This window comes from Amphibalanus amphitrite, unplaced genomic scaffold, assembly GCF_019059575.1.
Source record: "Amphibalanus amphitrite isolate SeventyFive unplaced genomic scaffold, NRLGWU_Aamphi_draft 000603F_arrow, whole genome shotgun sequence".
In the NCBI taxonomy this organism is placed as follows: domain Eukaryota; kingdom Metazoa; phylum Arthropoda; class Thecostraca; order Balanomorpha; family Balanidae; genus Amphibalanus; species Amphibalanus amphitrite.
The window spans coordinates 180,440-193,440 of NW_024882097.1; the positions used below are offsets into that span (position 1 = coordinate 180,440).

At 54.6% G+C, this 13,001-nt stretch overlaps 1 protein-coding gene across 4 annotated transcripts in view; it reads left to right on the forward strand.

The window, feature by feature from the left end:
* Nucleotides 1–13,001, forward strand: part of LOC122394655 (1-phosphatidylinositol 4,5-bisphosphate phosphodiesterase classes I and II-like) — a 78,060-nt gene that overhangs the window by 32,680 nt on the left and 32,379 nt on the right. For all 4 annotated transcript variants that reach the window (XM_043391665.1, XM_043391667.1, XM_043391666.1 and 1 more), the window contains exons 3-6: nt 5,171–5,248; nt 9,040–9,108; nt 10,237–10,374; nt 11,587–11,720. In XM_043391665.1, the coding sequence (XP_043247600.1) occupies nt 5,171–5,248; nt 9,040–9,108; nt 10,237–10,374; nt 11,587–11,720 (419 nt within the window). The remainder of the gene's footprint in view (nt 1–5,170; nt 5,249–9,039; nt 9,109–10,236; nt 10,375–11,586; nt 11,721–13,001) is intronic.

Genomic DNA, 13,001 nt, shown 5'->3' on the forward strand with positions numbered 1-13,001 from the left:
CACCAATAGGTAGGAGGGCCCCGATCAACAATCAACAGGAGGGCGCCACCAGGTAAGAGGGTGGCGAGGAACAGGAGAGCACCAATAGGAGGGTGGCGATCAACAAGAGGTCGCCAATAGGTGGGAGGGCGGTCATCAACTGGAAGTCGTTAATGAGCGGAAGGGTGACGATTAAAATGGGGGTGGCAATGGTGAGGAGGGCGCCTTTGCTCAAGAGGATGACACGAACAGGAGGGCGTCTGTGCGGAGGGCGCTGGTCAACAGGAAGGTACCAGTGGATAGGAGGGCGGTGATCAACAAGAGGGTGCCAGTGGTTAGGAGGGCGGCGATCAACACGAGTGCGCCAATAAGAGAAGGGCCCCGATTAACATTCAACAGGAAGGACTAGGGAACCAATAGGTAGGTGGGCGGCACTGAACAATAGGGTGCCAAAAAGGAGAAAGGCGGCCTTGAAAATTTCACATGAGGGCGCAATAGGTAGGAGAGCGCCAATAATTATGAGGACGCCGATCAGCAGAAGGGCGGCAATATGTAGCAGGGTGGCGACCTACAGGAGGGCGCCTTCGGATGAGAGGGCGCTTATTTACGGGACAGCGGCTTACATAGGCGACCACCGTTACGCTTAGAGAGCTACAGCCTACAAATGTGGTTGGAGGGCGCCCGAGGGAGCCCTCCAACCGTATTTGGAGGGCGTATTTGGAATGGGCGTCCTCCGAGGGCGCCCTCCATCCGTATTTTCCCTGTAAACACATTCGCGATTGGAGGGCGCCCTCCAGTCGCGATTGTTTTTCGATTCGATTATATCACAATTGCATTTGCGATTGGAGGGCGCCTTCGGCGCCCTCCAATCGCAAAGGGCGCCTTCGGCGCCCAAGGGGGGGGGGCCATGGCCCAGTGGCCCCCCCCCTGCCTACGCCCCTGGCCGGACTGAGCGGCCAGCCTCACTGCACGAGTCGGGCTGGAACACAGTCGGGCTGGAGGGGGCCCGGCCGAGCCCGTGGAGTCGCGCAGCGCCGTGCCACACCTCCCCGCCTGTCCGTCTGAGAGCGATAATGAGACGCCGGCCATGCAGAAAAGGCCTCACCGGCCAATAGCGTTTTCCATTTACGTGTTTCGCTGAGAGCCGGCTTTGATGGCTTCGGTGGGGGGGGGGGGGGGGGCGCTAGACGGGCCTCTTCTCCGCGAGCTGGTGAATGTGTGTGTGGGATGGAATTGGATGGAAATAAGAGGTCTGAATTCAGCGAATGATTGGACAGACATGGATGGACTTCGCTGAAATGGCACGAGATGCGAAAGGACTGCCTTGATTAGAGGAGCCTGCTCGGATGCGTATACCAATTTACGTGGGGATAACGTCAGGAGAGGAAGTCGAAGTGACACTGGTGGAGGATCTGACTGTTTATACATTTATTGGTTAGCAGTGTAAGTTTAAGGCATAAGGAACGGTACTGAATGCGACCTGTGGGACAGTGAGACGAAGGCGGGCTAGTCTTCGAATGTTTCTGTAGGCTCAATGATAAGCTTCCTATACCAGGCTGACGCGGGACGCGTTAGCTGCTGCTGATGTGACGACTGACGGTTCACGGACGCCAGAGATCGGCCGTCAGCGGGTGCCCGTGCCCGTCGGCCCACCACCGGCCCGGATCGGGTTCTCCCAGCGCGGGGTGTGGAGTTCAACCATGACCGGCAGCCCTGCAGCCTGCATGCACGGCCCATCAAGCGGCCGCGGCGTGTTGCCGGGCGCCGCCTGTTGCTCTTTCCGACCTCACGTGCGGAGCTTGCGGCTCTCTGAGTAGCTGCTCGTCTCCCTCGTCGCTGCTGCGGGGCCGCGGTCAAATGAGAACCTGCGAGTGTCCTCGACCTGGGACTGGCGAGGTTTGAGTGCCGCTCCGGATATCTGGTGTTTTCAGACGAGTGGGCACACCGATAGGCGGAGGATATCAGTTTGCTTTGGGTGGTGCGGTGGTATTTCTGATAGGAGGTTATGGCTGCTGATGGCTACAGTTCGGCTTCTGGCTAGTGTTTTGTACAAGTCGTGTTGTTCGGCGAGGATGGAGCACGGGTACAGGGTCCGACTTCTCAGGAGAGTTCGTCGAGGTGGTACATACGAGTACGAACATCGGTACGAGTAGAAATACGGTTCATTGCCCCGTTCCCGGCTGGCAGGCCGGTGCGTCACAGTCTAAGAATGTGACACGTCTCGATTGGGATGATGGCTTACCATCGTATAAAGATAACGCCTACACCAAACCTAATGTCGACAAGTGGAAAAACCGGCCTATTCGCACCGGCTGTTTGAGCCCGATGAATGCCTCGCGTGCTGATTATCGTTTGCTATCGGCCGCCGCCGCTTACTGCGAACTAAATAGCTCGTTATCTGGGGCAATAACCCCTGTGTGTTCGGACGGGACGTTCAGCCTCTCGCCCCCGGCCGGGTCTTCATAAGTTCGGCGCTGTGATCTGGGAGGTGTTTCAGCACGATTGGATGGGATCGTTTTATTTCACTCATCTAGTTATTTCATCTGTTTTGTAAGGTTTCAGCTCCTTGCTGACGTACTTACACAGCGCTACGTGTGCTTTGTCGCTCCACTGATAATTTGAACTAGAACAGGCATGCGCAAAAACCGGTTAATGATCGCACAAATCAAAGCAAAAATGTGTTGCGGACTCCACATTTACATGAAAACCGGTTGGCATTGCCAGTAATGGCGGTGCGAACGGACCGCACTGACGCTCGCGACATTGCCGCTTGAATGAAACATGGCATCGCGATGAAAAGTCCACACGACACGCCGGCGTCCCATATTCCGAGCCGATTTCCGTTGAAGTTACAGCGTGGCGGAAGCTCCTGAGCGGTCGATCTTCACCAGGCGGCCGATCAAGGTCGCCCGTTTCGCCGTGATCTGTGGGAAAAATTCGCCGGCTCGGTACACTGGGTGTTTAACTTCGGACGGAAGTGCTTGTTTGTGTGCAAAAATGCTGGGTAAATAGTGGTCCAGGCAAATTGCCAACAATGTCTGAGGCCGAGCTTCTGTAGTTAGTGGAAGCCGTAGGGATGTAACTAAGCGGAAAAGAAGACGGCTGTTTTGATTCACATGTCGCTCTAGTTTCAAAACAAAAGCACAACGGACCAAGTGTAAACTGATACACGTGTGAACAGCCCACAGACGTCTTAGCACTGTGCATCAAGCGATCCTTACGTAATTTACGATTGCACAATGCACATAATGTCCACCTAATGGGTGTTTTGCGGTGACCACATAAAAGATTAGCATCCTGATTTTTAAACCTGACCATCATGTATGTGAGCTGTTTGTATTATGCATCGTTTCTTGTCGTTACTGCTGTCACGTCTGAGTGCAACGCTCGCCACCTACGCTCGCACAGCACGTCAACCATCGTGAGTTCACCTTACCCGCAGGGCGCTCTGAATGGTATCAACACGACTGGAACGTGCGGTACGCTCGGCCCGTCCGGTGGGACGCACCGTCACCGCTCTGAACGGCGTCGTTTACATAATCTGTCGGATTCTGAGCTGGCTCTGTGAGTGTTGGCGGCGGATCTTTGGATTCCGCCGCTCTCTGGATAAACTGGAGCTAGTCTCGCCACAGCAGAGTGAGTTGCGCTTGACTCAATGTGAGTCTCGTATAGCTGGTGCTCGTAACGAGGACCTGTTCCTCGGGGCTGTAGCTGTTCCCCGGGGGAACAGCTCAGGCGGTGTCGCACAACAGAGACACTGATGGTTGCAATCTCGCCCCAGATTTGATCTGAGATCTCCGGCGTCAAGTGCTGGGTGATTCCACGGTGTGTCGCTGTGAGCTAGGGATTTATTATTCTGAGCAAGCCGTCACTGGCCAGGTGGTTACCATGCCGTCATGTCGTTATCGCCGGGGAAGGGAAGAACCGTGCTTGTAGCAGCAGGTGGTTGCCGCCGGCAGTGGACTCTCCAGTCTCCACTGGCCGCGACGGGGCTACCCCGTCGTCGAACCCTACCCGGCTGCTTTCATCGTCTAGAGCCGAGTGTCAGTGTCTCACTGGCCACTCCACGGTCAGGCGCGTGACCGGTGCGAAACGAAGACGTGACGGGGCGCCGGCCGGTCGCAGGTTGGCTGATATACCGCTGGGATGGGCGGTTCCCGGCTCGCGCCGCTGAACGATGACCTGACGACGGCCGAGTACCTCAGTACTGCGGGCCGAGCGAGATTTCTGTTACCGTGGAACAGAGCATCCGTCCGTCCGTTCGTTCGTCCTTTCTCACGTTTTATGTATCTGGACATGTAGATAGTGGACATGTCTCCCGTCATCCGTCCTCGAAGTGCACTGTTTCACGCCAGCATTCCCCTGATATATTTGTTTTGGGACGTCTTCTCTAAGGGAAAAACGCCTTTCCACCCCCGCCTGCAACCATCTCATCCAGTGATTGATTGGCCGCCGATAATCGATGGAACAGCCGTGTGTCGGGTGCTCTCCAATGGCGCGCACGTCTCGGGCTTTTCCCCGTGTGTGCCGACGGCGATGGCGGGTGTTTGACGGCTATAGGCAATAGATGGGCCGGGTATCCCCGGGAACGGGCTGCTGGCGGCTGTGGGATGACCTCTCGACCCGGGCGGGAACGCTTGGCAACCAGCAGAGGTAGACAGACACATCGCGTTTGCAATTTCACTGCTCGCGTCTCACTTGCCGGATGCTGGTATCGTGTCACCGTGACAGGTGTTCATGTTCGAGCCCGTGTCACGGGACACCTGTACGACCTGGTTACCCGGTGATGGGGAGCTCACGGTCCCGAGTCCCGCTCCGCTAAAGGTGTGGGCTGGGGCGATCAGCCGCGGCTTCTGTAAATGTGCTCTCTTGATTTTTTTTTTTTTTTTAAGAGCCAGCACCAAGTTTTGCGCAACTCTTTTGTTTGACCTGCGGTTATTTCTCTCTTTTTAGGCCCACGCTCATCTTATGCCAATCTACTTTTTCGTTTGATATTTTCTATCCCTTGAATTCATTCAGTATTTTACACATTTCCCTTCATTTTTTATTTTTCCAACCATCTTGATATTTCACTCAGCATTCAGCATTATATTAACCGTTTCAGTTATATTTTCCCCGCCCGCGCCGTCCGCCGTCGCGGCGGTGCAGCCCATTCGTCATGTCCCTGACGCCGCTGTTCTCCATGTTACAGGACTCGGCCACCGGTGTGCCGGTGACCCTGAAGGTGGACCCCAATGGGTTCTACCTCTACATCGTCGACCAGAATAAGGTAAGACAATAATGCAATAATTTTGCATCCTAGCCTATGCCGGAGATGCATGATAACAAGTAACAACCGAGGTAAATGTCATTGGTGACTGTCGTAGCATAGGTCTTCGTTGTTTGGGTTCTGATATGTGATATTTACCTTTGGAGTGACACTGACGTGGCATTTGACCTTCTGGCTGGGACGGTGACCTATCCCGTATTCATTTAACCATGACCGCGGCCACAAGCGCACGGTAAATGGAACTCGAGTCCCGGTGCTATTCATGGTCCGGGGCCCACGCTCTCGGCTGAGGCTGCCTGCTCTCATCTTCTGGAAGAAATCTGATGTCCGTGGGCACCGAGCCACTAAAGGATGCTAGATGCTAGAGTAATCGCAGGTCAGATAGAGTCATCAGCGCTGCCGGCTGATGGAATGGAGCTCTGTGAGGCCGAGTGGGGCATTGCGAACAGACCACAACCGTGTGTGTGCTGATGGGGACACGGTGGCGATGGCGGCGTCCAGCGGGGCTGGGATGAGCTGCAGCCGGGCTTCCTGTGTAGTGCTGCCGTGCAGGGGTGAAGGGAGGGGGTGCTCCAGCGGGGCGTGGCTGGGTATCGTCCGCGGACAGGCCGGTCGGCGGCTGATGGACCCACCAGCTCCACGGGGGAGGGGCTCCACGCTGACGCCAGTGCAGTCAGCCGACCGTGGCCGCACCACGCGGCTCCGCCGACCCAACACGCTGAACTCAGACGGCCGAAAACCTGCTCCTCGCCGGCCAAAAATGACGAGTCGTGCCGTCAAAACTGCTCGAGACAGATAGTCATCAAAAAGGTTCAAACTTGTGTTGCAGAGTGTGTTCTCTGAAATTAGTACTAACTATTCGTAAACAGTTTTGTTATCTGCAGATGGTCACTTTTGATCATGCTGACATGCAACAATGCTGGGAAGGATCATGCGGCAACTATCTGCTCGTACATTTTTAGGTTGACTCCGAGTCGGCGTCGGACGGACCCCTCTTAGTTAGCCTGGCGAGTCGGACGATCCACAGTCCCACCCGGCACCAGTTCTTTCTGTTACCAGCCGGACTGCTCCGCGCTCAGAGCTCAGTCCGCCACTGTCAGCCCTGTCAACATAGGCAGAGCCGTCCGTCCGCCGCTCCCGGTACAGACCGGGGGTTCCCCGCGCGGGGCGGGGCCCGCCGCAGTCAAGGTCATACGGTGGGGGGGGGGGGGCAGGTGCGCAGGTGCGTAATGCCGTCGAACGGAGCCACGCGCTGGGGAGGGGAGGGTGAGGGGGCGGGTTGGTGTGGTGTGGGGTATGAGCACTGTGGACGGTGCCACTGGGATGCTAGCTCGGAACGACATAGCTGTGGCAGCGGCGGGTCGATGGCAGGTTTTTGCTGGGAATGGTGTGCCCAGTAAACTGTGGTGTATTGTTGTGCTTTGATGGGCCAGGGATAGCGCCGGGTGTCGTGATCTGGCCCGGACTGTTGGAAGTAGCATTCTGCATCGCCGTTGATTCTGCAAGTGGTGGACTGTGCAACGTGCAATTGCATGAAAGATGCTAGTGGACGACGCAAGACGTCCAAGCTGACACGAGCATTGTGCAATCCATTTAAGCCATTTGCGACCCCATATAAATATTCTTTTTTTTTAACGAAAAAACACGCGCCTCACTCCTAATTTTCCCCTCTTCCATGCAACTGGCAAGCTGCTTGGCAGTTTGGGTATCTCCGACCCGGGGTTCTCTCATGCCGGGTCGACGATGGCCGCCCCTCTCCCTCTCCCCAGAGCCCTCTCCACTCTCCCCGGAGCTCTCCCCACTCTCCCCGGAGCCCTCTCCACTCTCCCCGGAGCTCTCCCCACTCTCCCCGGAGCCCTCTCCTCTCTCTCTCTCCGGAGCCCTCTCCACTCTCTCCGGGGCCCTCTCCACTCTCTCTCCGGAGCCCTCTCCACTCTCTCCGGGGCCCTCTCCACTCTGCGGCCAGTGTTTGCTTTGGCCGTTAGTGTGTCATTAGTGGACGTGGCTCCCACTCTGCCCTCCCTCCTCCCACGCTCTCCCCTCCCACGGGGACAGTGGGCGACCCATGGGGCAGATGTCCACGAGTGACCCCGACGGGACACGTGGCGAGTCTCTGGATTCTGCTAGCTATTATGTGCATTCTCTGCTCGACGAGCAGTGCTCGCCACTCTCCCCATATCTTCTTCAGGTTATGCCCTGCCCTCCTAGACACCCCACGGCCCACATGTGTCTAGATTTGGCCGTATGACGTAAATTATTCAGCCTTGGCATTTGTTCTGTATCAACCCGCACGACTGGACCCGTACTACGGGTGACCAGTAGCTGAACTTGCAGCCTACCCCAACCTGACTGAGCTGCCCCTGTCAGTGCCATCTGAGACACAGGCTCTCCAAATGCAGCGGATATCTACATGGCCATTACCATTTCATGTTGACCGATAAAATGGTTCTCCTGTCAGAGTTCAGTGCCTTTTTGGATAAATGCATTTACGGTTATGAATTATGCGCATTTCACACGTAACTCAGCCGTGAGCAAGCGTCCAACTATCGGGTTCACGTAGGTGGCATATCCAGGGAGAGTAATAAAGTCATCCGTTTGGGTCTTACAGTACCTACTTTGATTTCACTCTAGGAAATCTTATTTGAATCGATGATGCATTATTCATGCATCAGGAAACCGCATCAGCATCTTCAATCATTGACTTCTGAGAGTGAACTCTGACCCAGTACTTGCCTAATTCAGTACGTCAGGTCATGAGCTATTCACGCCATCCCATCTCGTATGGCCGGGCCGGGAAGACTGTGAACTGTCTCTCGTTCGTCAGCCAGCCCAAGAGACCTTGTTAGCGCGGGCTTCATGACGACGCGTAATTGACCGCGGGGGAGGGGCGTCCTGGGACCGCTGCGACCCGCCTGATTGACCTGGGACCGAGGTCATTATCGGAGGGTCCCCGAGAGCAGACCGAGGACCGCTGGAGGACCACAGGGGACCAATTGGACCGTCCCCGGACCAATCACTAGTGATGTGGGATGAGCTACAGTGTGCTGTGATGATATGTGGGGTTGATGCATTGTGCCAACATTGGATTGTACCTACTTATTGCATTATATTATTTTGGTATTCTGTGGCGCGCTTCTAGAATTTGTAATAGACTTTGATTCCTGCAATTGTGACATTGTAATGTATCACATCCTTTTTGTCGTGATAGCAGGATGAATCTGTCGGATATCATTACCACATATTCGTAGATCCCGCAGTGAATGATGTTCGCTCGGGATATTATTGAAGTTTTGATTGCGGTTAGAGCGGGACACGCAAAGCTGGAAATTCTCGTGGCGTTTTCTCAGTGCTTGCAGTTATTTATTTACAGCTTTTGTTTTGTTATCTTCCGACCAAAATTGGTCAGCATCTCGGTGAACAGATGCTTTTGCAACCCTTATCTGAAACCGTATTTCGTTTGTTTTACATTCTCGATCTCCGTACCTAATGTAGAAAGCCACCGTCCACCGAGTACCAGTCCATATTGTTTGGCTCCTAATGCCACCTTTATAGCCACCCCTGGTAACTGGTTGATGTAACCGTCTCTCCCTTTCTCAGCGTTTCGTCTTCGCCGCCGTGACTGTCGACTGACCTGTCGGTGTGCTTCTTTTCTGTGTCTCTCGCTAACTGAGCTTCTGAAGCTTCTCTCCGCTGACTGACCACTCTTTGTGTTTTTGCGTCTCTCGTTTAGTTCTCTCGGTCGGTTCTTTTCCTCTGTCGTGACCGTCTGTTTTTGTCTCTTTCTCCTGCAGGAGGTGGAGCTGCTCGACATCATGACCATCCGAGACACGCGGACGGGACGGTTCGCCAAAACTCCCAAGGTCAGTCGGCGGGGACCGCGCGGGTCGGCCGGTGCGGGTCGGCCGGAGGCGGGGGAGTTACCCTGACGTTTGTGTATCGATGTGATCGCCGCTGACTGCGCCATTCCGTACAAGCTGGCTCCGACTGCCTGATGTAACCCCTAGCTACGTCCCCCACCCGGAGTCATGGACCGACGTAATCCTTGCTATAGTTGAACACCTATGTGTATTCTGTACTATTTGTTATTCACCCGTTGCCGGCTATGACGCCGAGGCTCTGATTTCCATCGTGTTATCGTTCCATCACCCGGGGCGCTGACCGACATACAAATCAGAGCAATAAGACGGGATTGCGTCTATTGCGCAGTGCCGCCCGCAGCCGGGCTCATATCCGATTTTGGACCATGACCGTGTAATTTCCGCCCTGTGATGTAGGATTGGCGTTGTTGGAATGACATGACCTCGCGGCCAGGTGGTAGGTGTCTCGCACATGAAGACTCAAATGATAGTCGGGGATTAGGGAGTTCGGCCTGAGTGAAGAAGACTGCTCTTAGGGTTTTATCGATTGTGGACGGCAGGCGTGGCCGTGATATATGGGGCCAAAATTGGGCTATGAAGAGACAGAGCCTTACACTGACATTCGTCCACATTTTTCTGCCCCGGATGTAAGGTCTAGGTCACAAGGTCTGATTTATGTAGCGCTGTACGGAGACTGAATTCATGAGACTGTCGGTCGCAATGAATCCCGGTGGAACCTTGCCGTCACCGCTGCCAGCGGTTTTACCATTTCAGCGGCTAAAGTGCCGAGCTCTGCACTGTGAGCGCGTGTGATTTCCCTTTGATATCAGGTGATGTCCCACTTGAGAGCGGCAGGACCATTGGCTGATGGCTATGATCTACAGACGATCTTGTGCCTGAGATAGGGCACATCAAACATGATAAATCGCTATGCATTAAGATTGTATCGGTTTATTACCGTTTGAGCTATATGACCCTGTCAGAATTCAGATAGCCCACATGTGACCCCAGCCCTCACTTTTTCAGTTTCTCTTGCCATATGCTCTTCACTACCGATTTAGATGATACGGGCTGATCTAACCCTTTTATGGCCCGTCTGACGTTTCCTCACGCTCCTCTGTGTGGTCATAGGACCAGAAGGTGCGGGAAGTCGTCACCATGGGCAGCACGGGCAACCTGGAGGACAAGACGGTCACCGTCTGCTACGGACCCGACGTCGTCAACCTGACCTTCGTCAACTTCTGCTGCCTTAAACCCGAGACGGCGAAGGTATGGGACGCGCACGCATCACGAACCAGCTCGGGTATCCAAAACTGTTAGCTTCCCCGTCTACCCTTTTGCAATGCGGTATTTGATATTTTGTGGCCACTGGGCTTTAACTGTGGCCTAGCCATTAGTTAGAGTTTTACTGTTGTGTTTTCATGTGCCGGATTTTGATGGGGATTTTTAGGGATCCCCTTTCACAAAAGGTATATCGATATAGGTGTTTGGCGCTGTTGTGTGTTGATCTGTTCCAACGATATTGTATGTGTCCCTGACACACGAACGCCCGGGCCCCATTGTTCGGTGATTTGGTGCCTTTTTGTGCTTTGTTGGCTGATTGTACGTAAGCGTAAGCCAGCGGCACGATGGACGCTTTTCAACGACATTATATAATGACAGCAATGTGGGACGACGTGGCCATTTCCGAATGGATTTATTCGCGATCGTCCGCTGACAGTGCTGTTTCCATTGATTTCAAAAGCGAACGTGTTATCTCATTTTGCGAATGACGCCCATTTTCCGACATTGTTCATCCCGGTTCCATTTCGAGCCGTGGAGCGAGGTCGGTCGTTGTCTGTTGACCTGGCCACCTCTGACCTGTCCCTGGGGTGTCAGCACGGCACTGTCCCGGAGAGGTACCGCTCTGCCGTTGCGGCGCCTCCATCCGGTGTTGTGTTGTGACGGCGGGAGCTGGGGGAGGGAGGGACGGGGTGTTTTGTCTGCCCTGTCTGTCTGACTGGTTTGTATGTGGCTGCTGTGGCCTGCGGTCCGCGGGTGCCGAGCTAATGCCGCCTGGTCGACCGCTGACAACTGGCCGATGAGATTGGTTCGTCTGACATGGGATTTATCAGATATGGGTCAGGAAGTGATGTCGCGCTGGATAGCGCGGCGTGGTCGATAGGAGACCCCGTCGGCTTTGGGACACCCTGAGTCGTCCGTATTGACAATCTTCCATATTGATAAATCTAGTTATCAATATGAAAGCTAGCCTTAAGTTTGACCGTGTCTTTTACTCCTTTGGTAATAAGCCCATAAGCTCAACATGTCGCGGTTTTTGGTTGCACCGTATCAAACTACGTGTTTTGTTCAGCGTTTGGTTTTCTTGTCTGCCTCCCACATCCTTCCATCCTAGTATATTGTCTGGATTTTCCCCGCCGACCCCGACGGTCGATGTCAGGTCGATCCCATTTCCGTCTAACGCGTTCGCCTTCTCCGCAGTTGTGGTGTGACGAACTGCTCAAGATGGCCTACAACCTGTTGTCCCTGCACGCCAGTGTCGCCTCCCTGCTCCAGAAGGCGCACACACGCATCTGGCTGGACGTCGACAAGTACGGCCGCATCCCCGTCAAAAAGTGAGTCGTCGCCGCGCGATTCGAGCCTGCGATATCGCGCGCTTTAACGTCGGATGATGAAGTGTTGTCGGGACTTGGGAGGACGAGTGGATGGCGAAAATATGGTGAAAAAACTTTTGATATAGCTGACGAGCGCCGAGTCGAGATCAGACCCATAAACTTATCGCTATGGGAAGACTCCGGTGTTTCACATAGCGAGTTGGAATCGGGCGAATTCGAATATTTCCACGATGACTCGGCAGATACGGGCAGTGTTTTCATTCGTAGGCATGACTCCGTGTTGTGTAGCGGGGCGAGAAGCTACACAGCTGTATTCACCAGACTTACAAAACATCGTCTGGCTGCCGTCTGCCCCAAGGGCTTTGTAAATACATCATCCTTTCCGGTTGATATAGCTGGATTTTTTTTCTGTCTGCAGAGCAATGCAGTTATTAGCGAGTCGCTAGTCCCCCAACCCGGGTGCAGCATGCTGTCGCACCTCCGAGCCAGACTCGCCAGAGCCTCCGCGGTGTACCGGGTGCAGTGTGTTGTCGCCATTCCGGCTGCAGCGTGACAGAATCCACCTGTGACGCGTTACCGAGCGGGTCGACGGAGAGACCCAGACGCAGTGATCAACACCCTCCAATCAGCCACTGACTCGGTTACCTGTTTGTTCTGTCTCTGATTCAGATGTTGATTGCGAACCACTGGCTCGAGTTAATTAGTTGTGTGACTGTCGGGAGGTTTGCAATAACTGCACAACGGAATGCGAGTGAGCCCTTTGAGGGTTGTACTCACTGGTTAAATATACGGCGACTCGCATTGTTGTAAATAGCTTGATCAAAAGCCCGGCGCGGGCCGCTGAGGCGCCTATCTGCAGCGCATTGAGCAGCGTCTGCTGTGACCTGTCTATCTGTGGGGACTGCCGTCGTGTCGCCAGCCGCCCGGCTTTGTGTGGGGTGCTTGTGGCATGGTTTATGGCGCTGTGAATGACGCGCTCCTGACTGGAAGACCCGATAGCAGCGACGCTCGTGCTGAACCTATGACCCTCGTGGACCCCCGGCGGTGCTCGTTTGACCCTGCACTGTTGCCGGGACACAGCCCGCGGCGATGACCTTGTGACCCCCGCCCCGGGGCCACGCCTCGTCTGCGCCGGTCTTTGAGTGTCGCTGTTGCCAACTTTTGTCATCGTGGCGACTTCATTTATCATCCAGTGGCGGCTATTTCGAGCCTCATTCTCTGCTGCCGACTCTTTCGTTCCGCTTTGTGCGGCGGCGCGACACTCTTCTGTTGCTTTCTGGC